The 25,921-nt window shown below is 39.9% G+C and overlaps 1 protein-coding gene across 11 annotated transcripts; it reads left to right on the forward strand.

Moving 5' to 3' along the window:
• Positions 1–2,088: 2,088 nt before the first annotated feature.
• Positions 2,089–25,696, forward strand: ALG8 (ALG8 alpha-1,3-glucosyltransferase). Of its 11 annotated transcripts, none has more exons than XM_070490624.1 (14): positions 2,118–2,247; positions 5,636–5,714; positions 10,531–10,724; positions 12,687–12,796; positions 14,296–14,363; positions 15,415–15,530; positions 16,557–16,683; positions 16,950–17,053; positions 17,848–17,968; positions 20,485–20,624; positions 21,833–21,972; positions 23,233–23,330; positions 23,640–23,712; positions 25,073–25,696. In XM_070490624.1, exons 7-14 carry the CDS (start codon positions 16,566–16,568, stop codon positions 25,302–25,304), a joined length of 1,026 nt encoding a protein of 341 aa, XP_070346725.1. In that variant the 5' UTR covers positions 2,118–2,247; positions 5,636–5,714; positions 10,531–10,724; positions 12,687–12,796; positions 14,296–14,363; positions 15,415–15,530; positions 16,557–16,565; the 3' UTR covers positions 25,305–25,696. The 11 variants fall into 11 exon arrangements, with proteins under 11 accessions (XP_070346729.1, XP_070346731.1, XP_014715147.2 ...); XM_070490625.1 differs by having other exon boundaries at positions 2,122–2,587; XM_070490628.1 differs by lacking the exon at positions 15,415–15,530 and having other exon boundaries at positions 2,089–2,247; positions 20,526–20,624; positions 21,867–21,972; positions 25,073–25,691.
• The last annotated feature ends 225 nt before the right edge of the window (positions 25,697–25,921 follow it).

Below are 25,921 nucleotides of genomic sequence, written 5' to 3' on the forward strand. Positions count from 1 at the left end.
TGGCAATGACAGTTAGAAATGCTTTAGCTGGAAGGAGCAGACAACCTGACCAACAGTGGCTTAAACACCTAAGCCTGGTGTGTGTGTGCATTTCCTCAGATAATAAGAATTTTCCTTAGATAACAAGAATTCTGGAGGTAGGAGGGATTTGTTTAGAGGCTCAATGATGTCAGCATGAAGCACTTTTTCCTCACAGCTGAGTCCAGCTCCATGCCTCATGACGAAGTCCAAGGCAGGAAGAATGAGAAAGGGGGTAAATTTGTGACAACTGTCTTATCAGGAAAGGAAAACCTTTCCCAGAAACTCCCAGAAGATTTCTGCTTAAGTCTCACTAGACAGAACTGTGTCATCAGGCCACTCCTAGCTGCCAGGAAAGGTGGAAGATCGACTGTTTAACTTTTCTAGATTCTTTGGAAGAAACAGAAAAGAGAGAAGGGGATTGGGAACGGGTGTGGAACGCACAGTGAGTTTGCAGGGGCAGGGCAGGAGAGGGGGACAACTGGATGGCTGGTGTCATTCTCTGAGTGGATAATATTGAAAGATCATGAGTTCTGTTTTGGATGCACTGAGTTTGAGGGGTGTGGTAAACTGAATAATGGCCTTCAAAAATATCTGTGTCCTGAACCCTGGAACCTGTGAATATTACCTTATATGGCAAAAGGGACTTTGCAGATGGGATTAAGTTAAATGTTTTGCGATGGGGAGATCATTGTGGACTATCCCGGTGGGCCCTAGATAGAATCAGAAGTGTCCTTATAAGAGGGAAGCAAAGGGAGATTTGACTCCAGAAAAGTGATAGACATGACAATAGAAGCAAGAGGTTAGAGTGATGTAAGGAAGGGACCAAGGAATGCAGGCAACTTCTAAAAACTGAAAAAGAAAACAGATTCTCCCCTCAGAGCCTCCAGAAGGAACCAACCCTGATGACATCTTGACTGTAGCCTAGTGAGACTGATTCTAGACTTCTGATCTCCAGAACTGTAAGAGAAAAAATTTGTGTTAAGACTGTGCTTAAAGTTTGTGGTAATTTGTTATAGCAGCGATAGGAAACTAATGCAAGCCACCTTCAAAACATCTAAGAGATGTCAGCCAGGCATTTGGATACAAGGGTCTGGAAGTGAGAGAAGAGGGCTGGGCTTGAGATATGAATTTGAGTGTCATATTCACATGGGTGGCATTTGAAGCTGTGGGAAGGCATAAGCTCATATGAGGAGAGTGACACTGTCACCTACTTGCTGTGCATCTTTCAGCAAGGTACTTCTCTGAAACATTATTTATTCTGTCCCGGCATCATATCAAGCAATTTACACGCTTTCTCAAAACCACTTTATGAGGTAGATCCATTTTTATTTCCTATTTACAAAAAAGGACAACGAGCTTTAGAGATCAGTCATTTGTCCAAGATCAGACAGTACATGAGAAAGACAAGACTAACTCCATTCCCTGTGCCTCGGCCATACGGCCCAGGTACCAGCAGTATTGCCATGATCTAGTTTGTTAGATTCAAATCAGAAGCTGAATTTTAACAAGATCCCTAAATTATTTGTACATTAAGTGTGAGAAGCACTAGACTGTAGCGTGTCTCCAGAATGGGTTTCACCCAGGCAGGGGCTGCACCAAGAGCCTAGTTCAGAGTTCGAGAAGCACAGAATGGTTTTCGTCTCAGTTCCCCTTCTCTACCTGGAGCTAATATTCCGGCTCAGCTGTCCGGATTAAGGTGCCTCCAGGACCCTTAGGTACTTTTATCTACTGGAACTCTCCGATTACAATTCTGGCTCCTCCACCAGCATGTGAACGTGTCTAGGGCGAGAGACACTTCTTTCTCGCCCAGGTACCCTAATGCCAGGCAAAAATCAACACCCAGGGCAGACGCCCTGCACTATTTCAACAAGCAGTATGAAGTAGCCAATGAGACTTAACCTGTCGCCCTAGAGACGCGCGCAGACGCAGTGAAGCCCTCCCGGCCGGGCAGGGAGGCGGGACGGCGGAAGGGCGGCGAGCGGGAGGTTTAAATCCTGAAGCTCTGGGCTCCCGCAGGCGGAGCAGCTGGGCGCATGCGCGCGGCTCACGGGCGCCGCCTCAGCCGTCCTTCTCCGCATGCGCGGGAGCCCGGATGCGGATCAAGTGGGTTGAGTGCGCGGCGCTCAGCGTAATGGCGGCGCTCAGCGTAATGACGGGTGGTGGCAGCTGGTTCTTGGCTCTCGCGCTCGGAGTGACTCTCCTCAAATGTCTTCTCATTCCCACCTAGTAAGGGGCCCGCACGGCCAGGGGCTGGGCGGGGAGGCCCCGCGGTCGACTAGGGCGGGAAAGAGAAGCGTGGATGCCCCGGGTGTGAGGAGGAGAGGGACGATGAAGTCGTGTGGTCGCCGCTCCGCCTTTGCTATGCATCCCGCTCCCCCCCGCCCTGCTTGTTTTTTGACCTGAGAACTAAATCATAGCCCTGGATGGCAGGGGTCAGGCCTGTGCTGTCTGACTTGAATGTTCCTGAGCCCCAGGGTCCTCATCCTTAGTATGCAGACGAGCAGCACTCACCTCCACCATTCATTCAGCCGCTGTGTATCAGCTGCCTGCTGTGCTGGGTACTACTGTAAGTCCTGGAGATGCAGTGGCGAGGAGCACATTTCTGCTCCTTGCCTTCGGTGGAGTTGGTGGGGGCAGAGAGACAAACGCGAAAGTTTCTGAGTGTGATAACATCTGTAAAAGAAATAGAGTAGACTACGGGACAAGGCTTTACTCCTCTTTTAGGAGATGATATTTGAGTTAAAATCCCAAGGATGAAAAAAAATAAGCAATGTGAAAAGCAGTTCAGGTATAGGAAAGAGTAAGTGCAAAGGCCCTGTGGTAGTTAAGAACTCAGCATTCTAGGAACAGAAAGTGGCCACCGTGGCTAGAGAGCAGTAAGGGAGGAGGAGAATAACACAGGGTGAGGTAGGCAGTGGCCGGATCACAAATGGCCTAGGCTGAAAGCATGGAAACCAGCTGGGAAGCAATAACCGAGTGGTAATGTGTACAAGTGGGTACTCAATATTTATGAATATTAGTTTCCCTCTGTGTACACAGTGGGTACTCAATATTTATTAATATTAGTTTCCCCCTTCTTTTCATCCTTGCTGACTCTTCTCCTTCGACTTTTTCCTTATACGTTTTCTCCCTTCCCTCCAGGGCTCCCTATCTCCCTTCCAAGTTTAGAATTTGGTTTATTGGTGTGGTTTAGTTCAAGTTTTTGTGACCTTTTATTGGGTATGAAAGCTGAACGTGTAGAATGTACCTCCATACTGCTGCGTGTCTGTCCTTAGCTAGGCGATGAAGTGTATATGCGGGTTCAGCAAAATGACTTCCAGGGACTTGGGAAAAGAAGGGGTTAGTCAGTTGAACTTTCTGCATAACTGAAAGGAAGTAAGAAACATTTTTTTTTTTCATTTTAAAAACAAGTTGGGAAAATATTTCTAAAATGTAGGAAATTCCTTTCAAATCAAGAGTGAAAAGGAATTTTTTTTAACTGTAGGACTGTGCATATAAGGTGATGTTTCTTGCTTTGGTTACTTCAGCCTAGAAATGTGTCTTCAGTTATTATTTTGAACACTACTCTTGGTCCACGGTTAAGAATGAATGCGTGTAGTTCTAGTTAACGCTCTGCCTCTCAAACTGGAAACCCCCCCGGGATGTGAGAGGAAAGCTACAGGATAAATGCAAAGATATTCAACAAAATGTTTACTAAACTGCTTTTTTATATACAGGGCACTGTGGCTGGGCAGTAGAGGGGAGAACAAAGTGGATATGGCCCTTGATCCTATAAAGGATGTAGTTTAGTAAGGGTAACAGTTCCAGAAATAAATCTACACAAATATATAATTATATAACTACACTTATGTTAAGTGTCATAAAGGAAAAGAATGGGATCCTGTAACGGGGCTAACAAGGGGGACTGACTTTATGTATTTATTTTTTTTCTTTAAGAAAACGTCTCTTTTATTTTCTCTTTTCTTACATAAGGGGACTTACTTTAGATTGGGTGTAAGGGAAAGTCTCTGAGGATCTAACATATAGCCAGAGGCCTGACATATAATTGGACACACTAACTACATGTCTTTTGATGAACATGTGTATATATCTCTATTGAGTATATACCTAGAAATGGAATTGCTAGGTCATCAGATCAGTTTTGAATTGTGATTTTGAGGAATCTGTAGGAAATTCAGGTGACATTGTCAGCAGGAAGTTGGAGATGCCTGTCTCTAGAACTCAGGAAAGACGGCAAGGTTGTATATTGTGGTTTAGGAGTCATCCTTATACAGGTGACAGTGGAAGCAGTAAGTGTGAACAAGATTGTCCACAGCAGAGTAAGTTGCATAAAAAGAGGACCAAGAACTGAACCTAGGGAAACAGCAACATTTACTTGAGGAATATTGGAATGGAGAGCCATGAATGAGACACAGGAGGGGTGGGCTAGGAAACTCAGGAGAGAGTTGTCGGTGTGGAAAGGTGGTGTAAAACACTGGGAAGTGCAAATCGGGTTGTGCTGTGGAACTCATTGTTGACTTTGGTGACTGGTTAATTCACCAAGAAGGGATTGATCCTATCCGCGTCTCAGGTGCCGCTCGAGATGTGGAGGGGAGGTACAGCACTGGACAGACAGAAAAGACTTTTCTACTAAAGAGGGGAGAAGGGTAGCGGAATATGCCACCCCAAAATATGCCTCTTTGGCATAGGGATTATTGTTTGGGGCTGATTATTTTGAGAAAGTGCAGACACTGGAGAAGCTCTGAAAACAGTAAAAGTTACCCTTTCATACAGGAAATTGACATTAGAAAGGGGGCCTGTACCAGGAAGGGAGCTATGACCAGAGAGAACTTTACCTGAGAGACTTGTCTGCGTGGCAGGGCAACCTTTGTTGACCAAACGTTTCTTCTCACCTTCCCCTGAATTGCCTTCCCCCATGCACCCCATTGAAGCCCCAGGTCCCTGTCTTTTTCCTTAGCTCAGGATGGTGTATAAGCTGCAATCATCTGCCTGCCTTTGAGTCTCATATCCGTCTCATATCTTTTGGGGCTCCCTATGTACATGATTGGCTTTTTTCCTCCTGTTAATCTGTCTTATGTCAATTTAATTCTTCGACCAGTCATAGAACCTAGAAGGGTAGAAGGAAAAATTTTTTCTCCCTTTGGGGGAGGTGCTTGGATATATTTATATATAGTAAGGGAGAAAACAGGGAACAGAGAAAATTTGGAGACATGGGAAGGCCAGGGCAGGGACCTTTTCCACCTTCTCTGGTTGATGAACTCCTACTCATCCTTGAAGATCCAGCTTTCATGTGAGGCCTTTTCCAGATCATGAATCTTGTCGGAATAAGTCAGCTCTGAGCAATGGCCTGAGGGCCTCCCTTAAGAAAAAGTATGGGCTTTTAGATAACTCTGAGACCCTTTTCACTTACTTGTGGATCCCAACTTTTCCAGAGGAGGGCTGACCTCCAGATAAGTGAGGCATTTCAGGATTATGTAATGCCTTTTAGTGTCTTTATAGGATAGTGAGCTGTGACTGTGTAGGGGGTGCTGGTCCATTTAAAAGCATAAGTTAGAAATGTGAAGTTGATAAATGTTTCAAAATCTCATTTTATTCATCTGATTGTTTTGGCTAGCCATTCCACAGATTTTGAAGTACACCGAAACTGGCTTGCTATCACTCACAGTTTGCCAATATCACAGTGGTATTATGAGGTAGGTTTTAATTTTCACCTTTTTGGTTGCTTGTTTTTTTCTAAGATGATATGTGAAATCATATAAGTGTTACTGATATTAAAACAGTTTTCTGTGTGATCACAGGTCTAATTAATCTTTATAAAAATTGTGTTCTTTTCTCAGTTCTGTCTTCTGGCACTATTAGGGAATTTCCTTACTTCAAAATGAGTTTCTCAAACTATAAATTGGGAGTTATAATATCTGCCACACTTCTATTGAAAGAACATGGGATTGGGAAAGAGGAAAAATTGGATTCTAGGTCTGGCTCTGCCACAACATAGAAAAGACACTTCCTCTCTCTGGGCCTTAGTTTCTCATCTGGCACATGAGGATATGGAATGAATCGTTTCTAAGATCCTGTCTGTCTCTAATATTTTGTGATTTATGGGGAAAGGAATAATCAAATGTGATGTGTAGGGATCTGGTAACGTACAAACTATTCTTTTCTATTATTATTTATAAAAATCATGTCTCTCTTTATTTCTGGTATGCACTACTAAGTTGCCTATGATACTTCATGAAAAACAGAAATCAGCTCAGAAATGTCTTAATCAAAAGCAGCTCTGCACTGTTGGGGAGATTTTTTAAGACAACTTGTAAAGTTTTCTGTGGGTTGTTCCTTTTCAGGTTTTTGGGTCAGGCCAGAATAGTCCTTTGTACTGAAAAAGCTTAAGAACAGCTGACCTAAGTGACCAAGTTCCTTGTTGCATGGTGACACTGAGGAACTTTAAGTCATTCCTTTAGTGTGAGGTACTTCCGTTTGCACATGTGCGTACCACTTAGGAGCCTAAGTGTGGCCTAGTGGCCAAGGATTGGGCTGTGGTTTCAGACTGCCTGGGTTTGACTTCAGCTCTTCCATTTAGTACCTGTGCTGGGTAACCATGGGCAAACTGCTTGACCTCTCAAAGCCTCAGCATCCCCAACTATTAAATGATAATAAATAAGTATTAGGATGAAATGAATAAAATGTGTGTGAAGCACTTAGCATAGTACTTGGAACAAAAGTGCTCAGTAAACATTATTAAGGGTTAGTGATAATTAGCATTATTAATATAATGACCCTCAGCCTATAAATGAAAGGTCAGCCCTGTCGTGCCATTTCCTCCTTTCTCTCTGACCCTTCCTTGCTAGTCTCCTGTGCTCTCTCTTTGTCCGCAGACCCCTTAGAAAGCTGGTACCCTCTGGGGTTCTCTTTGTGGTCCTTTTTTTCTTTTACTTCTCTAATTCTTTCTGGATGTTCTCTCATTTACTCCTATAACTTTCTTTCTTTTTATTTTTATTATTATTCTCCTTCATTTTCTCTTCTTTCTTTTTTCTCTTTTTTCAATTATTTTATTGTGGTCATGGTCGTTTATAACATTGTGTAATTTCAGGTGTACATTATTGTTTATCAGTTTCTGTGTAGACCGCATCATGCTCACCACCAGTAGTCTAATTTTTATCCATCACTGTACACATGTGCCCCTTTACCTCTTTCGCCCACCCCCTCCTGTAACTTTCATTACTACCTATTGGCTTAGGACTCCTGAAACTATGTTTAGACCAGACCTGTTTCCACATCAGTTTATTTTAGATAGAAGTTTATATAAAAGAGATTCTAGTTATGGTATACCTCTTTGTTCTTCCTGCCCTCCTTGAAGATAACAACAAAAACCAACAAGGAGCAAAATTCAGTTGTCAGTGAGGTAACTATACATGGAAGGAGGCTCACAGTTGGAGATAAGGCTGGAGGGGCCAGTGGGGTCATGTCCAGAAGAGTCTTTCTAAAGAAAGGGTCTTTCATACTAAAGAGAGTGGGCGTGTGAGCAGTGGATTGCTTTGTAGTCTCCTTAGCTGTGACTTCTAACCTACATTTCTGCTCTGGCCTCAAGTTAAATTGATTGGTCAACTGGTTGGGAAAGACACCAAAAAGACCCATAATAAACATTTGTAGAACGATCACAATTGTTTTGAATCTTCATATGTAGAGGTTGGATGTTTCTATATTTGAAGAAATAGCTCTTTTGTAGCAGCTTCCTGAGCAGTGGGTTTGGAGTCAGAAGACCCAGATTTGAATCCCAGCTCTACCATGTGTTAGTTAAGTGACGAAACTGTTCACTTGGGAGGAAATATTAGCTAGTAGTTTCACTGGCTTCCCGAAAGCTATTGGGGAAGAAGATGGCCCCAGATGGAAATCCCTGAGGTCAAGAGGGCCTTCTGGGTGGGCTGGGTTTGGGAAGTCTTTGTGGGGAGTTGGGGCAGCATATAGAGAGCCTCAGAGTGGTGTGGGATTGGGGATAGCAAAGGAAGGACAAGCACAATTTGTTTTGGAGAAATGGCCACCTCTCAGGCAGAACCTGTTCCTCCTCCCAATTCTTTTAATGCTTCCTCTTCCTCATTTTATTTAAAGTAATAAATGTCAATAAAATAAAGTAGGAAAAACTTTTAGACTTCCAATAAGATAAATGGCCCTTTAAGGTTAGAGTGATCTCTGACATAGAAACTGTAGCTGGAAATTGCAGATGTTAATAAAGTCTAAATCGATGTTGAATTTTTTGGAATTATGTGGAACAGTAATTTTGTAAACTTTTTTTTAATATCCATACCCTAGCAAGAAAACATTTTTGAGCATTCACTACGCAATGTATCTTTATTTATACGTTACAAAGGTACTGCTCTATTAATAATGCTTTTAAAAATAGCAATTAAAGTGGGGCTGGCCCGGTCGCGCAGTGGTTAAGTTTGCATGTTCCGCTTCTCGGCAGCCCGGAGTTCGCCAGTTCAGATCCTGGGTGCAGACATGGCACCACTTGGCAAAAGCCATGCTGTGGTAGGCGTCCCATGTATAAAGTGGGAGAAGATGGGCATGGATGTTAGCTCAGGGCTGGTCTTCCTCAGCAAAAAAAAGAGGAGGATTGGCAATAGTTAGCTCAGGGCTAATCTTCCTAAAAAAAAAGAGAGAAATTAAGGGGCTGGCCCTGTGGCCTAGTGGTTGAGTTCAGCATGTTCCACTTTGGTGGCCTGGGTTCACTTCCTGGGCATAGAACTACGCCACTCATTGGTGGCCATGCTGTGTTGGCGACCCACATACAAAAATAGAGGAAGATTGGCGCAGATGTTAGCTTAGGGTGAATCTTTCTCAAGCAAAAAGAGGAAGATTGGCAACAGATGTTAGCTCAGAGTGAATCTTCCTCAGCACAAAAAAAAAAGAAATTAAGATGAGATTAAAAAATGTTATTTCTAATTTTTGTTTTCACAGTTCAGTGGCTCATCTTGTTTACACCCCACATTGGAGACTTGGGATTAGAGAAGGAACTTTTCATAAAGGAGAGCTCAGTGTGGGGGGTTCCTGACCTGAGTGCCTTAAGACAGAGCCTCTGGGTTTGCCTCAAGTCTGGGGTTTCTGCATTTTATGCCTACAAGGGGATAAACAGGCTACTTCTTGTCAGGACCTAAAGTTGTCATTCATCCTTATCATGAACAAAGAGCTAACAAGTGATTTGTCTGAGTCTCTCTTGCCTCATTTTATACTACAGAGAGACCCCAAATAGTAGTCCCTGTGGGCACCCAGTTAGTATCCAGGGAACCCTTAATGCACTTTCAGATGGAGAGGAGTTTTCCATTGAAAAGAACAACAAATTCAGGGTAGGGAGGTGATTATTACCATCTCAGCTTTTCTGGGTGCAAGATCTAGGTTTAGTTTTAGGGACATCCTACAGAGATAGTAATAATTTTTTTTTTTTTTTGAGGAAGATTAGCCCTGAGCTAACATCTGCCGCCAATCCCCTTCTTTTTGTTTTTTTTTGTGCCGAGGAATACTGGCCCTGAGCTAACATCCGTGCCCATCTTCCACTACTCTATATGTGGGACGCCTACCACAGCATGGCTTGACAAGCGGTGCGTATGTCCATACCCGGGACCCAAACCGGTAAACCTTGCCCGCTGAAGCAGAACATGCAAACCTAACCACTGTGCCACCAGGCTGGCCTCAATAGTAATAATTTTTAAAAGGATAAATAATATGTATTGATACTTAGTTTGTATCTGGTTCAATACTATATATGTAGTATTTTATAGGTATATGTAAAATTTAATACAATAAGCCATGAGGTAAGTACTACTATCCCTGTTGTGTAGATGTGGAAACCAAGACTTAGAGAAATCTAACAAAATATAATATGCTAAAGTTTATATATTTTTCATATGGTCTATATTTTCATTTACTCATTAGTGACTGTTCATTTAACTAGTGATTATTTAATACTTAATATATCAGGCACTTACTAAATGCTCAGGATACAGAAATGACAGTGATTTCTGTTCTCAAGGATCTCATACCTAGTAGAACAAAAGATAAGTAGCATTCATGTTGCATTTTATCATTTATAAATATATTTCATATGTACTATCTAATTTAATGCTTACAGTACCTCATTTTACAAATAGAGAAGGTGAGTCTCTGAGATAGAACTTGAACCCAGGCTAGTGAATCATTTGTTATGCCATAGCTTCCTTATATTTAGATAAGTAGAACCACGTCATAACCAAGTTTATTATAACAAAGTTGCAGGCTAATTTCCTTTAAAGTACAGTTGACTCTATTTAAGGAAATTGATGACCATATGGAATAACTTAGGAAACAGTTTTTGGTGTTGTCTCAGTCTCACATAGGAGTTGCTCTTTTTATGGCATATTTTAAATGCAGTTTTATTTCATGTGCTTTTTTAAAGACCAGAGAATGAAAAATTTCAATCTTTGCACTCTCTTTGTTTATTCCGTTACTTAGGAATTGTTTTATCTTCAATTTTTACCACAGGCAACTTCAGAGTGGACCTTGGATTACCCGCCCTTTTTTGCATGGTTTGAGTATGCCCTGTCACATGTTGCCAAATATTTTGATCAGGAGATGCTGAATGTTCATAATCTGAATTACTCCAGCTCAAGGACCTTACTTTTCCAGAGATTTTCCGTTATCTTTACAGATGCACTCTTTGTGTATGCTGTCCACGAGTAAGTCTGAGAAGGTCATTTTGTGTGGAAGGTGTTGCGGAAATATTATAGTATTAAATAGTATCAACTTGCTCCTGATTTGAGGAAACAAAGTTCATATAATAGCAAATATTAGAACAGTCCCAAACTGTGTTCCTGTGTTTTAAACTGCACAGTGAGTAATTTCACTAAGCAGTCTAGCCGAATCTTAGGGAAGAAAATGGGGGATAAGGTGGGGTTACAAGGCATAGGTAGACAAGAGATTGTGAATGTTGTGAAAAGTAGTTCCAGGACCATTTTTCCCACCCAAGATGGCTCGTATGCTTTTCTTTCTTTCCTTGTAGCAGGCCCCCAGAGGCTTCCATGACCTGCCCTATACTTTGGGATACCCACACATGCCTACAGCGCATGTACAGTCATGCACACATGTGCATTGTGCTAACCACCAAATGGCATTTCCATTCTAGTAAACTCAAGAAATCTGACAGTGATTTTGGTGCTTGTTTCTGAATTCTTTCCTTGCTGAAGCTTCTTCACTAATTTTAAGTTATATTCATATTTCATATGTTTATGTTTTGCATCTTTTATTTATAAATTAATTTTTAGTTGAATGAACTTTTATAGAATGTCTTGCACAGAGACTTGCAAGTAGTAAGTTCTCAGTTAATGTTGGTTTCTATTCTGTCCTCATACTTAAGCCTGCTGGTATGATTGTGACAGAGCAGTAACTGGTGTCCCTTCAGTGACCCTTGTCATAAATGGATCATTTCTCTTTGTGAGGCCCTCCAGACTGAATCCTCATCCCATTCAGGAAAGAGTCCCTTAGGGATGTTTTAACCCCTGCTCATCCTCATAGAGTCACTCCTGTTTGACACAACTTTCAATCTGTTTATGACCTGGCAAGAATTGGAGGGGAAGGTGATTTGTAATACACTCCTTTAAACTCGAAAAGTTTTAATTCAAGCTCACAAGGAAAGTGTGTACAGGCAGAGAGAGAGAGTAGAATTCATTTCCATCTGCAGTGTAGAAGGAGCAGTTAAGTAAGATACAGATTGTTGAAATCTGTGTGTCAGTTCCCAGAACCAGGTACTGTTTATGGATTAGTAACTTAATTAATTTTCTCAGTTACCCTGTGGGGTTACTCTCTCTGTTTGTGAGGAAACTGAGGCTCCTTGGGGTAAGAGCGGGACATGCTTTCCTAGCCCCTCTTTAATTACATCTTTATTGTGTCTATATTTTGCTTTAGATTTCTTTGTTTTCAGAATTTGCCAATATTCAAGTCAAACACATTTTTTAAAATCTTTTTATAAAATAATACATCCTTATTGCCAAAATTTTGGAAAACAGAAAATCACACACGCACACAGTAAAAATGACCCATTCTCCTCTACTTAGAGCTATCACTGTCAGCATTTTGGTGCATATTATTTCAGCCTCTCTTCTGTGTCTGAATATAATTTTTATAAAATAAAAATAGGATCATACTGTTTTGTTATCTGCTGTTATCACTTAATAACATATCTCAACCTTTAAATGACATACATTTTTACATAATGATTACGTAATAGTTTTTAAAATTATTTGGAGATAGGAACTACAAATTCATGGCTCAATTCTTAATTTGGTTGATGGGATATATATTTTATATCTCATCCTGGCCTGCATTTTTTACTCTTAAGGACTGAAATAGTGTGTGCCCTCTCAATTTTCAAAATCCTTACTTTTGACTTTTTGGTGGCTGTTTTTTATTTTTATTTTTATTAAATGAACACTTTGTTTCTAATTGGCATCACTGAGAAAGAGACTTGGAACTGGCCCTGAGATCTTTATTTCTACTGCCACCTTTTTAAGCAGAAAATGGCAAGGACACTTTATCAGGAATGGCTAATTAAAGGTATCAGTATATCATGGTGTCCTCTTTAGAAGTGATGTTCTAACGAAGATCAGAGTTATTTCTGATTCTTTCCTGATGTGTCAATGTAGGTGCTGCAAATGTGTTGATGGGAAAAAAGCATGTAAAGAACTCACAGAGAAGCCGAAGTTTATTCTATCCGTGTTACTGCTGTGGAACTTCGGGTTGTTAATTGTGGACCGTATCCTTGACATCTTATGTACTATTCCCTTACTTATTCTGATTATACTAAGTATGAGGTTAATTCTTTCTATAATGATGGTTCTGAAACGTAAGCTCTTTTGAAAGTGGGTGTGGAGTGGGTTAATGGGTCCCCAAAACTGGTCTCTGCTCACTTTAGTGGACTCTGATTGTTAGAGCACTTTGTCCCTGAAAAGTTTGTGGTGATATTCGAAAACCAGTTAAACCTCCAGTAAAGCAAGATACTGATATTTGCTAACTGTCTTTAGATTCATCTAATATGTATATCTTAAACAGTTTTATAACACATTATTCTAAATACCTTTATAGGAAAGGGCATATCACAATGTTGCATATGGAAGCAGACAGTCCTTTTTGCTTTTTTATCATCTTGGCTTACCACATATTAATAGGCAAAGTTCTTATATCCAAAGGGTCTGACTATAACTAAAATTCTAATGATGGAAGCCTAATATTTTGTAGTTTTCATAAAACTAGCCTGGTGTGGAGGAAAATACTCCAACTTTGGTTTAAGTCTGACCTGGACTCAACACTTAGTTATGTCATTGCCATAAGTAGATTGGGCCATAAGTAGATTAATGTCTCTGAGCTCTAACTGCCCCACAGGTTCATTGTGAAGCTGAATAAGTAAGATTCTGTATGTACTATGAACAGCAGGGTGCTGTATACCAGTAGCTTCATGCTAGTTAAGTCATTTTGTTTCTCATCCCTAATGCTAAAAAACAACAAAACAAAAAACTTCTTGCACTTTAGCTGCTGGGTCTTTAAGGTAGAAAAAACATGGGAAAGTTTCCTGGTTTTCTTCTTAAACATAAATTTTTTTATACCCTGTGATAATCCTTGGCACTATATAAATTTTAATTAAAGAGTTTGTCCAGGATTTGACTCTTTATAGAAAACATATTTATGAAAAGTCCAAAATAATATAATATTTTTACCCATTAAGAAAGCATTTGCAGGGGGGCTGGCCCAGTGGCCGAGTGGTTAAGTTCGCGCGCTCCGCTGCAGGCGGCCCAGTGTTTCATTGGTTCAGGTCCTGGGCGTGGACATGGCACTGCTCGTCAGGCCACGCTGGGGCGGCGTCCCACATGCCACAACTAGAAGAATCCACAGCGAAGAATATACAACTATGTACCGGGGGGCTTTGGAGAGAAAAAGGAAATAATAAAATCTTTAAAAAAGAAAGAAAGCATTTGCAGGGCTTGCCTGGTGGCGTAGTGGTTAAGTTTGCATGTTCTGCTTTGGTGGCTCAGGCTTCATGGGTTCAGATCCTGGGCAAGGCCTGTGCACCACTTATCAAGCCATGCTGTGGAGGTGTCCCACATACAAAATAGAGGAAGATTGGCACAGATGTTAGCTCAGTGACAGTCTTCCTCACCAAAAAACAATGAAAGCATTTGCAATTTTTATATTCAGTCTGCTGGCACAGTTCATTGTGAATTTGGTGTCCTCTGTTGTCTTTCCTTGACCTAAGTCCAGATATTCATTTCCAGTACAATGGTTTTTTATTTGGATTAATGCTACTCTCCATTGCACGATTATTTCAGGTAAACACAAAATAGGATAATTAGATTTTTCCCCCTCAAGTTTGGTTTTTAGCTTGTAAAGGCAACAGTGTAGTAGGTGACTGGAGAACTTATTTGACCAACTGTTTTAAGTTGTCAAGTCGTATAGACACTGTTATTGAGTATTTCTCACAAATTCCATCTTCTCTCTTAACAAAATTTTCTTCATTTTACACATGAGAAAATTATACTCTAAATAAGTGCGGCAGGCCTGAAATAAACTTGAGTTTCTATATTTGGTTGGGATCATTTATCTAGGAATGAAATCTTCAGCAGTTTTTATAATATATTAACTGTGATGTTGGAGCTTTACCATCAGACGCGTGTAGCACAATGTAATGAACAGTATGGGATTTGGAATCAGAAGACCTTGAAATCCTGACCACCTCTAATAAACTGTGTGACTTAGACGGATTACTCAAATTCGTTGGCTGCTTCACGTTCGGTACATTATATATAATCTTGAGTGAACCTTGCAACTATTCCGTGAAGTTATTGTAATTATTATCCTCCTTTTTATAGAGGAAGAAATCAGAAATTCAGATTTCTGGGCCACCCCTCTGTACCCTGAATCAGAATCTCTGGGATTAGGGTTCAGGAATCTCTAGGGAATTTTGATACACTCTCAGGTTTGAGAACCGTTAACCCAAGGCAAATCATTTAACCCTCTCAGCCTCACTTTTCTCATCTATAAAAAGAAATTTACCCCTTGTTGCATTCTTATTTGTAAACTGGGGCTACCTACCTCTCAGAGACTTTGGAAAGATCAAATTTGATAATGTTTTAAAGTTCTTGTCAACTGTAAATGTCTGGATAAGTTCTTTTCTTTTCATCAGAAAAAGCCACGTAGTACTTAGAACATGATTAGTGTTCAATGAATGATTGTTGTATGGTTGTTGAACAAATATGCTAAAGTTTAGCTATAGAACCAGCTAGACCTTCTTTGAATCTTAAATAAATTATGAAATTGGTGAAGAGACATCTGGAAGCATCTCATTCTTTTTCCTTATCATTCCTAACTCGTCCATTCTAGACCACACCTGATGAGACAGTGAGAGAAGGAACCTGGCCTTTCAGGATCCCTTTGGCAGTTTCCTTGCTGAATCCTAGGAACATTATCTCATTTAATCCTTCCAAAATTCCTATGAGGTAGGTAGAATTCAGACTTCTTTAGTTATAGTCAACTCGGGGTTTTTGTTTCTGTTTTGAATCAGAATACCTTTAGTTCTCCTAGGTAGTTTGTTAAGATCGAGTACTACGCTGGGTGCCTTCAGCCTGACTGTACTTTGTGTTCCCTGATCTGTAAGATTTAAAAGGTTCTTGGGTAGCATAACATCGTATGTATGCATTCATACTCATTCCCAGCTCCTCTCTGGAAATCAACTTTAGTTATTGTAAAACTGTAAGGGAGTGAGAGTAATTGAATTCTCTGGGCTTTCGATCCATAGGGAATTTATAGTGTGTTATGAGGATGTATCCTGTACCTCAGCATCAAGCTTAGTGCTTAATAAATATTTGTTGAAATAATGAATTTATGAACCCACTAGGCTCAGTATAAAAGCTAGCTGAAATCACTTGCCTGTGTTTTCTTTATATTGCGTGTAGAATATTTGCCTGAATTTTTAAAACTTATTACAGAAAATTTAAATCATATACAAAAGTAGAGAAAATAGTACAGTGATCTACACACACTCAAAGGATTATTTTGAAACACATCCCAGACTCTTGTTTTATTCATTAAGTATTTCAGAATATATCTTTTAAAATATGTATTTTTTAATTGTGATAAAATAACATGAAATTTACCATCTAACCATTTGCAGGTGAACAGTTCAGTAGTGTTAAGTATATTCATGTTGTGCAACCAGTCTCCGGTGGTTTTTTATTTTTTAATAAACTCTTTTTAAAAATAACTTTAGATTATTTTAGACAGAAAAGTCACATAGATAGTACAGAAAGTTCATGTACCCCTCACCCATTTTCCCCTAATGTTGCCGTCTTGTATCACTATGGTACGTTCAGCAAGACTAAGAAACCAACATTGGTACCTTCAGATTTTTACCACTTTTTCCGCTAATGTCCTTTTTCTGTTCCAGGATCCAATCCAGGATACTACATTACTGCATTTAGTTTCCTCTGGATTTTAAAGTGGTATTTCCCTTTTAAATCTCCTAGAAAAGGCATATGGAAGGCGCGTTTCTCTTTGCTGTTCTTCTGCATTTCAAGCACATCTACCTCTACGTAGCACCAGCTTATGGTATATATCTGCTGCGGTCCTACTGTTTCACTGCAAATAAACCAGGCAAGTTTTAGTGATAATAGCAAAACCGTCGTTATTTTATTTTTCCTTGACTTGGTAGCTTGCTTCTTGAAAGAATTTTATGAGGCACAACACATACTTCTCAGCTATTGAGCCTATACTATAGACTCCTTTACCCATTTTGAGTTTTCTCTGCTCTTGTCACATCATAAAGATTGGTGTACTATCGGGATACTTCTGGTTTTAGCGTGTGGTATGAGTTATGGCTTTCCACGCTCCCGGTTAATGATAACGTTTCTTTTCTGTAGATGGGTCCATCCGATGGAACACCTTCAGCTTTGTTCGTCTTATTTCCCTGGGACTGACTGTTTTTCTAGTTTCTGCTCTTTCACTGGGTCCTTTCCTGGCCTTGGTAAGCCTTTTATGTTTAATAAAGTAATACATGTTTTTTGTTGTTTAGAAAAAATAATAATGCCAAGAATGTATAAAATAAGCAAAACTACTCCTTTCTTACTCCTCTCCAGTGTGACTCCCCAAAGAGGGGATGGTACTCTCTCAGACATTTTTGTGCATATTCAAATATGTATGTGTATGTATTTGTAGGTTTAACCATGTGTCTCAGACACATACTCACACAGAGTTGATAGTCATTACTCACAAATTTCCCTATTTGCTAATTTGCCTACTTGCTCTAATTTATCTGTAAGCCTCAAATCAGTACTCAGGGTGCTTTCACAGTCATCCGCTGACAGCAAACATTCTAAAGTGCCCAGGATGTTCAACAGATATTTTTTCCCCTTCTTCCCTCACCCTGAATTCAACTAATTCATTTTAATTCCTGCTGAAACTGAGAAGCACTGCACCTTTTATGAAGTCTTCCTGCTGCTGCCGCCTCTTCAGTAGACTTGGATAAGCTGCAGTCTGTGGCCTTTGCACCTTGTAAGTTCTTCCCTGATTCTACTGACCTCGTGCTAGTACTGGACTGCTGTTCAGAGTACTTGTGTGCGTCTTGCCCCACTCGACAGATGAGAAGGGCAGACAGAAAGAGGCTCTGTGAACTGCTCAGGATCACACGACTGTACTTACTTGAAGGAACAAAGACTGGCACTCAGACCTCGTAACTCTGCGTGCTGTGGTGTAGATAGTTTCCGAGTTCCCTTTTTGAATTTGGAAAACACTGATCACCCCTTAATCTCTTTTCAACAGAACCAGCTGCCTCAAGTCTTTTCCCGACTCTTCCCTTTCAAGAGGGGCCTCTGTCATGCATATTGGGCTCCAAACTTCTGGGCTTTGTACAATGCTTTGGACAAAGTGCTCTCCGTCATCGGTATAGTAGCAAACCTTCTTACTTAGACTATGAATATTGAAGGGATTGGTCGCGTTGAGAAATGGGACAACCTGCTTTGTGTTTTGAATGTGGCTGAACTGTTTGTTCTCCAGCCCTGCATTTCAGCAGAATGAACGGAGGAGCGGTTCTAGGGACTGAGGCTTCAGTGCAGCAAACAGACTGTAGTCCTATAAAAGCTCATTGTGGCCTTGAGGCTGTTGAGCTTTTCCTTGGAAAAAAAATAAAATATTTAGACATTTTTAAAAGGTAGTTTTTGCCTTAAGTAAAACGTTATTCAGCAGTTTTAAACTTTTAAACTTAAATTTGTGAAGAAGCAAGAAAGAAGAACATGTCTGTTGTGAGTCTGGGTATTAAACCAATAAGGAACATGATAGTCATGCATTTTAGCATGAGATGAAAAGAAATGGAAAACTTAGGCTATGCTTTTAAGTTTGAGTTGTAATGAAAAATAATTTATACCTTGAGGTGATTTCTATGGAAAGTAACTCATTTTGGAATAACTTAAAAGTGTCTCATTTATGATTACAGCCTAGTTTGATGGGAAATGGCAGGATCAAGAGAATGGTAGACAAACTTTTTCTGTTAATAGGCCAGATAGTATATTTTAGGCTTTGCAGGCCACAAAAGTTGTTTATAACCTTTAAAAATGTAAAAGCCAGGATGGCCCAGTGGTGTGGTGGTTAAGTTCACAGGTGCAGCTTCAGCAGCCTGGGTTTTGTGGGTTTGGATCCCGGGTGCAGACCTACACACTGCTCATCAAGCCAGGCTGTGGCAGTGTCCCACATACAAAATAGAGGAATACTGGCACAGATGTGAGCTCAGCAACAATCTTCCTTACCCAAAAAAAACAGTGAAAACCATTCATAGCTTCAGGGTCATACAAAAACAGATCATAGGCTAGATTTGGCCCTTGACCTAGAGTTTGCCAACTTCTGATCTAGAGTGTGATGCCTTGGTTGGAGGCCCACCTGCATAAATTGCTGACAGTGTGGCATTGAGCAAGTCATTTGATCCTCTAGTCTTGCCTTCCTCACTGTAATAAGGAGATAATGGTACTGTGCCTGTTCCCGTGTAGCACATTGTGAACAACAGATGCAACAATAAAGAAGGGCTAGTTGTCAGTAGCAGGGCCTTTGGAACCAGGCAGAACTGGATTCACTTCCACCACCTATTAGTTCTGTGACTTTGGGCAAGTTACTCCATCTTTCCCTGCCTCAGGGGGCTAAAAGTAATGGCTGCAAAGCCCTTGGCACATGGTAGATGCTTAATGCACAGTGGCTGCTATTACTGTTTTTGATGTATACTTGTAGGAAATCATAATTTGATATTATCCCTCACCAATCTGGTCTTGATGTACAGGCATTCTTATAAAGTGATTTCATAACATTTATATTTCAAAAAAGCTTTAAACAACCAGTATATTGTGAGGTACCAGGGCCACTTGCCTTGTCTGAGTCAGGAAACTGCTAACTATGCTGCACCTTACTTTGTATATCTGTCTCATCAAAGATGTCTTACCTGGAAAGTCAGTGGCAGGGAGACAGTTGTTAGCTTTAAGAGATAATTAGCAGGCTGAAGGGAAAAGGGAAGAGGTGAATGGATAGAAAATATTTTGGTAGTCTGTACCTTTCCCACATTTCACTGATTTTCAGTGGCATTAGGTAGGGCCATGTAGGTGCTCAGACTGCCCCTGACTATCCTGTTAGCATCGTCCTCAGATTTGGTTCATTTAATAAGTATTTCTTAAACTCCTATGTGCTAGGGATAGAAGTGAATTAATCATTCCTGCCTTTAAGGAACCCAGTATAGCAGAGGAAATGAGTATGTAAACAGACATAGTACAGTGTGGTAAACACTAGATAGAGACATGTTCGGTATTCCTGGCCCACAAGAAAATCAGCTCTACTTCTTGCTTTAGGAGCTTTCTCAAGTGAGTGAGTGAATTAGGAGTTAACTTCACAAGGTGAGTAGGCCACTCTAAGCAAAGGGATAGCCTGTGCAAAGGGACACAGGTGTTGAGAGTGGTATGTCAGCTCATTGTAGCCAAGCCACATTTAACAAAGTGGAAGAGATGAGGCTGGAGAGGTAGGAAGGGGCTAGATCATGGAAGACACCACATGCCATGCTTAGGAATATAGACTTTATCCTGGAGGCAATGAAGGATCCAAAGCTGGGTTCTGACGTGGTCAGACCTGTGTTTAGAAAGCTTGCCTCATTTTAGGGGTGAGAGCCAATTGCTGTTTATGCTGTCTGCAAGCAAGCTTCCTGTAAAGTGGCACAAATTCCCTATTCCAATGCAGACATCTGCTTTACATAGTATAATCTCAAGACCAGTGGCATTTTAGGTAGAAAAGTGCAGAATTGAGTTGATGAAATCTTGACCTTGAAGCCGTCATAAGATTCAGTAGGTTTTTTTTCCTTAAGATATTGATTGATAAAATATGGTGTGCCATTAATAAAAACAAAACAAAATAGAATGTCTACTTACTCTATAGGTTTACAGTTGAAACTTCTTGATCCCAAGAAGATTCCCAAGGCCTCAATGACAAGTGGTTTGGTTCAGCAGTTCCAACACACAGTCCTTCCCTCGGTGACTCCCTTGGTCACCCTCATCTGCACCCTGATTGCCATATTGGTAAGAATTCACACATGGGGCTCATTTCTTGAGTTTTCTCTACCTTTATTTTGTGTGGCTGGTTGAATTTCAGCTTTTTCTGACCGTAGGATAAATTCCATGGCTGTAGTCCTGCTGCAGGTTGAGGCATTTCCCAGCAGCTCTTAGAGTAACTTTGAACACCAGAGGGAGGCATTACTGGTAAAGCCTCTGTGAGAGGCTCTCACCAGAGACTGATAGACGAGCTGTTCACCCTCTGGCGAGGAAGAAAGAAAAGCCCAGGGAGGAGGGGCGTGGACCACACTATGGAGAAAGAAGAAAGTGTTGTAGTAGGGACGTTCAGGTGTTTTGTTGTTGTTACTGTTTTCATCCGTGGCTGACTGATCAGAAATCCAAATTTGTCCAGACTGCATGGATATTTTGTCTTGATGACAATGAGATGAGAGTCAGCAATAGCTGTTTGAGCATCAGATGAGAATCTGAGTCAGATGCTATTAGAGGCTTCCTTCAGAGTTGTTTTTATTTCTTAGTGATCATGATGCCCTCAATTTCATGATATAATTTTCGTAGAATTCAATATAAATAACTCAATCCTGTCTATAATTACTCTCAGATTTAATTTTGGTTTCTAAATGTTCAAGCCTACTAGAAAGACACCTGACCCCACTTAATTACATGGCAGTACTGGTAGGTAGTTAAGCTCTGTGGGCCTACTTGTTCACATGTTCTGAGGTAGAAACTTTTTTCTAAAACCTTAGCCTTGTATGCTGCATATAGAAGGCCATAGTTTTATTATAAATTACACTCCATCCAACAAAGCTAGGTTTTTGTTTATTAATATGGTAAAATCTAATTTATCATTAGCCCCAAAATATCTATGAACTTTTGTAGTTTGACCTAATAAGTTCGGTGACAATTAACTAATTTGAAGATATAATAAAGGGTTATATTAGATATCCTAGAACTTAATCATCATTTATTTTGATGAATAGAATTAATTTTAATGAGTTAAATATATATTTTAGAACGCCTTTTTTTTCTGAGTAGTTGTTTTTATGTTAACTTTTGGTGCGCTATTCACAAAGTGATGAATTATCCCAGTTTAATGGAGCGTTGTCTTAAGATCTACTGTGTTTTAGAGATGATACAAATTGTATTCACTTGAACAATGTTTCTGGAAAGTCTATTTTAAATGATACTGAAGTTTTATCTTTGCCTATTGTTTCTAGCCTTCTATTTTCTGTCTTTGGTTTAAACCCCAAGGGCCCAGAGGTTTTCTCCGATGTCTAATTCTTTGTGCCTTGAGCTCCTTCATGTTTGGGTGGCATGTCCATGAAAAAGCCATACTTCTAGCAATTCTCCCAATGAGGTAAGCCGATCAGCATTTCTGGCATGTTTCACAATGATCCTGTTGTTTCCCATTTGATCTGTCCCTCCTTGATATGTTCATTGGGATAGGCAAAAGAAAAGACATACAGGGACAGCTTTATACGAGGACAGGACAGGGATGCTTAACTTGGGATCTTTGCGCCTGTGCAGGTTCTGAGGTATGCAAAATGGCATGTGTTGTTCCTGCATTTTTTGGTAAGGGGTACTGTAGTGGTTAAGAACCATGAGGCAAGGCTGTCAGAACTAGATATTGAATGGCAGCATAGTATGGAAAAGCATGGGCTTTGGTGTCATCACATCTGTGAAAATAAGGTCCCACAGTTCCTTGTAAATTGTTATCAGTCAAAGTGAGGATTCAGTCCAGTATGGAATAATACCTAACATTTGTACAGCACTTCAATTTTCCAGAACTGTTATTTTGGTTGGTGTTTTGTTTGTTTCTTTCTTTCTCTTGAGCCTCGCAACAATTTTTAAGATATATAGATATCATCATCCCCTGTCTTAACATCCACAGAAACTGGCGCTCAGAGAGTTTGTGACTTATCCAAAGTCGCACGGCTGGCAAGTAGCAGAGTTAGGACTTAAACCTGAATCTTATGATCTTTTCACTGAGACATGCTAAAAAAACCATTTTAAATGCAGTAGTGTCCATTTTATGTATAAATGAGACCCAATAGATACATAGTAATAGAATTAGCCATTTTGCTTGAGATTTTTTTCTTAAATCCTGAGAGAAATCATGTAAGCTCTGAAGGAACATTTAGCACATTTCTTGGGTTAGTATATATGGCTTGTCTAGGTTCATTTGGCAACTTGGAGTTTCCAAATTAAAAAATTGAGCAAAACTTTTAATATTTTTAATTAGAATTCATACCAAACACCAGCAGGTGCAGGGCATTGTCCAAGAGAAGAGCTATAGGGTCGGAATTAAACTCCCCAGACCTGTTTCCCTGGCTGCCACCACTAGGCAGCTCCCAATCCCACATCATCCCTGTCTTTGGAGAAAGCAGTTACTCAGGGAGACAAGATTCAGTGTGGTAGATTCTTCTATTGATTGCTTAAAGTTTCCCAGTGAGAAATTAATCTTCTCAATTGCATTGGGCTTGTAGCAAAGATCAGTATGTTATTTTATGCTTAAGCCAGTTCTGGAAATAATAATAGATTCAGTTTATTTAAGCTATTTGCAATTGTAAGTTTCAGTTTTGTTTAAAGGAATTATGATGAGGATTTTTATTTTTAGCCTTTTGTCTGTGGGAAAAGCAGGCGATGCTTCGATTTTTCTGATTCTGACCACAACAGGACATTATTCCCTCTTCCCTCTGCTCTTCACTGCACCAGGTAAACAGCTGCTTTTTAGAAAGATGTATTTGATTGCCATGCCCTTTTTATCAGGGCCTAGAGATCAATACTATCTGATTTAAACAACCTGAAAGTCTCTTGGAAGGAGAGCTCATCCATTGTCTTTAATAAAACCTCCAATTTGTCCCTAATACTCAGTATCTTTAGACATCACAAAAATGCATAGTTAAGCTCAAAAAGCATTATTAGTACTATATAGCTGTGTCAGTGCTTATATTGCCTTAAGTATCATAAACCTTTCTCTTATCAACTAAATTATCATCTGTATTTTTTTTTATTTTTTAACAGAACTTCCCATTAAAATCTTACTTATGTTACTATTTACCATCTACAGTATTTCCTCATTGAAGACTCTATTCAGGTAATCCAAAAAAGCACATTTAAAGTTATATTTACTCCTATGAAATGTTTACTCCTAAATGGTCAGATAAGCCTTTTAAAGTTTATTTTTAAGTTATAACAGTAATATAAAAACATTACAAAAAATTGGCAAATAGAGAAATTCCCCATAATCCTACCAGCCTGGCATGACAACATAGGTCGTGTCTTTAGTGTTGGGGAAATATTTAAAGAGGGACTGCCTAGCTTAAATTAAAACTTTATATGAAAACTAAAAGATGAAATGTAAGATATGCATTATGAATATAACCACTTAAATACAGATGCATAAAACTAAAAGATATGTAAAAATTCTTGTTATAGAATTATGCGTGGAATTTTTTTCTCTTCTAAGCTTTATGTAATGCTATCTGTGTAATTTTTAAAAGCTTCCTTATGGTTCATATCTGATTGTGTCCATAAAATCTCCTATATTTAATTATATTGAAACTCGATTATAATCATGTGACCCAGCAGTTCCACTCTTAAGTGTATACCCAAAAGAGTTGAAAACAGAGACTCAAACAGATACTTGTACACCAGTGTTCATTGCAGCTTTATTCACAGTAGCCAAAAGGTGGAAGTAACCCAAGTGTCCATCAACAAATGAATAGATCAACAAAATGGCTATACATACAATGGAACAGTATTCAGCCAGAAAAAGGAATGGGGTTTTCATATGTGCTACAACATGGATGAACCTAGAAAACCTAGACTAAGTGAAATAAGCCAGACACAAAAGGGCAAATACTGTATGAGTCTATTATATAAAGTATCTAGAATAGGCAGATTCATAGAGAAGAAAGTAGATCAGAGGTTACTGCAGGGGGGTGGTATTATTGCTTAATGTTTCCAGAGATTCTCTTTGGGGTGAGGAAAAGGTTTTGAAAGTGGACAGTGGTAATGGTTATACAACATTGTGAATATACTTAATGCTACTGAATGGTATACTTAATAATGGTTAAAATAGCAAATTTTATGTTATTTTACCAAAATAAAAAACATTTTTAAAACCCTCAATTATATATTGTCTACCATAGTCTTAAGCCAGTATCACACTATCCAGCTCCCTTTCCTCTTCCAAATGCATAGGTAATTCTCTCTCAGCAGCTTCAGCTAAGTGACAGCATAGGTAGAAGACGATTGGGTAGATTTGGATTGTTGAGGTATCGTAACGGTGTATCATTGTCATTTTCTTCCCATGTGGAATTTAATGCACTTTGACTCTAGCTTTGGCTGTACTTCACGTCAGCACAGTGCAGGTGGGAAGCGTTAGCTGCGAAATGTTTGCTAAACCAGAATGACCCATCTAAAATGAGCCTTTTCTCTCCTTTTTTCTTCAGGAAAGAAAAACCTCTTTTTAATTGGATGGAAACTTTCTACCTCCTTGGCCTGGGCCCTCTGGAAGTCTTCTGTGAATTTGTATTCCCTTTCACCTCCTGGAAGCTGAAGTACCCCTTTATCCCTTTGTTACTGACCTCGGTGTATTGTGCAGTGGGCATCACATATGCTTGGTTCAAACTGTATGTTTCAGTATTCACTGACCCTCCTGTCGGCAAGACAAAGAAGCAGTGAATAAAGGAACTGCTTGGATGTATTCCAAGCAATTATTTCATGGGAAATTAATCAGAACTTGAAGAAAGTTGCTGGTGGCATGAACCATTCATTTCAGTAGATCTGTTTGGAGGACCATTCTTCCAAACTTGGCTTTGCCCGGCCTAGCAACCTGATTGTCACCATGGTGAGAGGCCGCTTGTCCTCCATAAGCAGTGAAACAGATCTCACTTTCTCCTGCTAAAATTGTCTGAGATTCAGACTCCTGCACTTGCTTAAGGCAAGCAGGGAGTCTGATCAACAGCATGATTATTTGTAGCCTATGATAACCATTGCCAGGCTGTAAAAAATAATTAGAATCATGTGCTAAGGGAAATATAAATAAAATACTATTTTTTATTTCTGCACAAAAATTGTTTGGCTTATTACCAGCTCCTACATTTTCCTGTTGGCGTGCACACAAGCAGATGGTATACTGTCCCCATTCTGTACACCTTGTTCCAGGAGATTTTTTTTTCATTGAAATTATATACAATGGCAGTGCTCACAAAGCCACAGGGAGTATTTAATGAACTGGTTTGGCCAGTCAGCAGAGACTATAAAGCATGTCTACTCTCGCACTGAGGTCAGGACATGTC

This window comes from Equus asinus, chromosome 20, assembly GCF_041296235.1.
Source record: "Equus asinus isolate D_3611 breed Donkey chromosome 20, EquAss-T2T_v2, whole genome shotgun sequence".
In the NCBI taxonomy this organism is placed as follows: domain Eukaryota; kingdom Metazoa; phylum Chordata; class Mammalia; order Perissodactyla; family Equidae; genus Equus; species Equus asinus.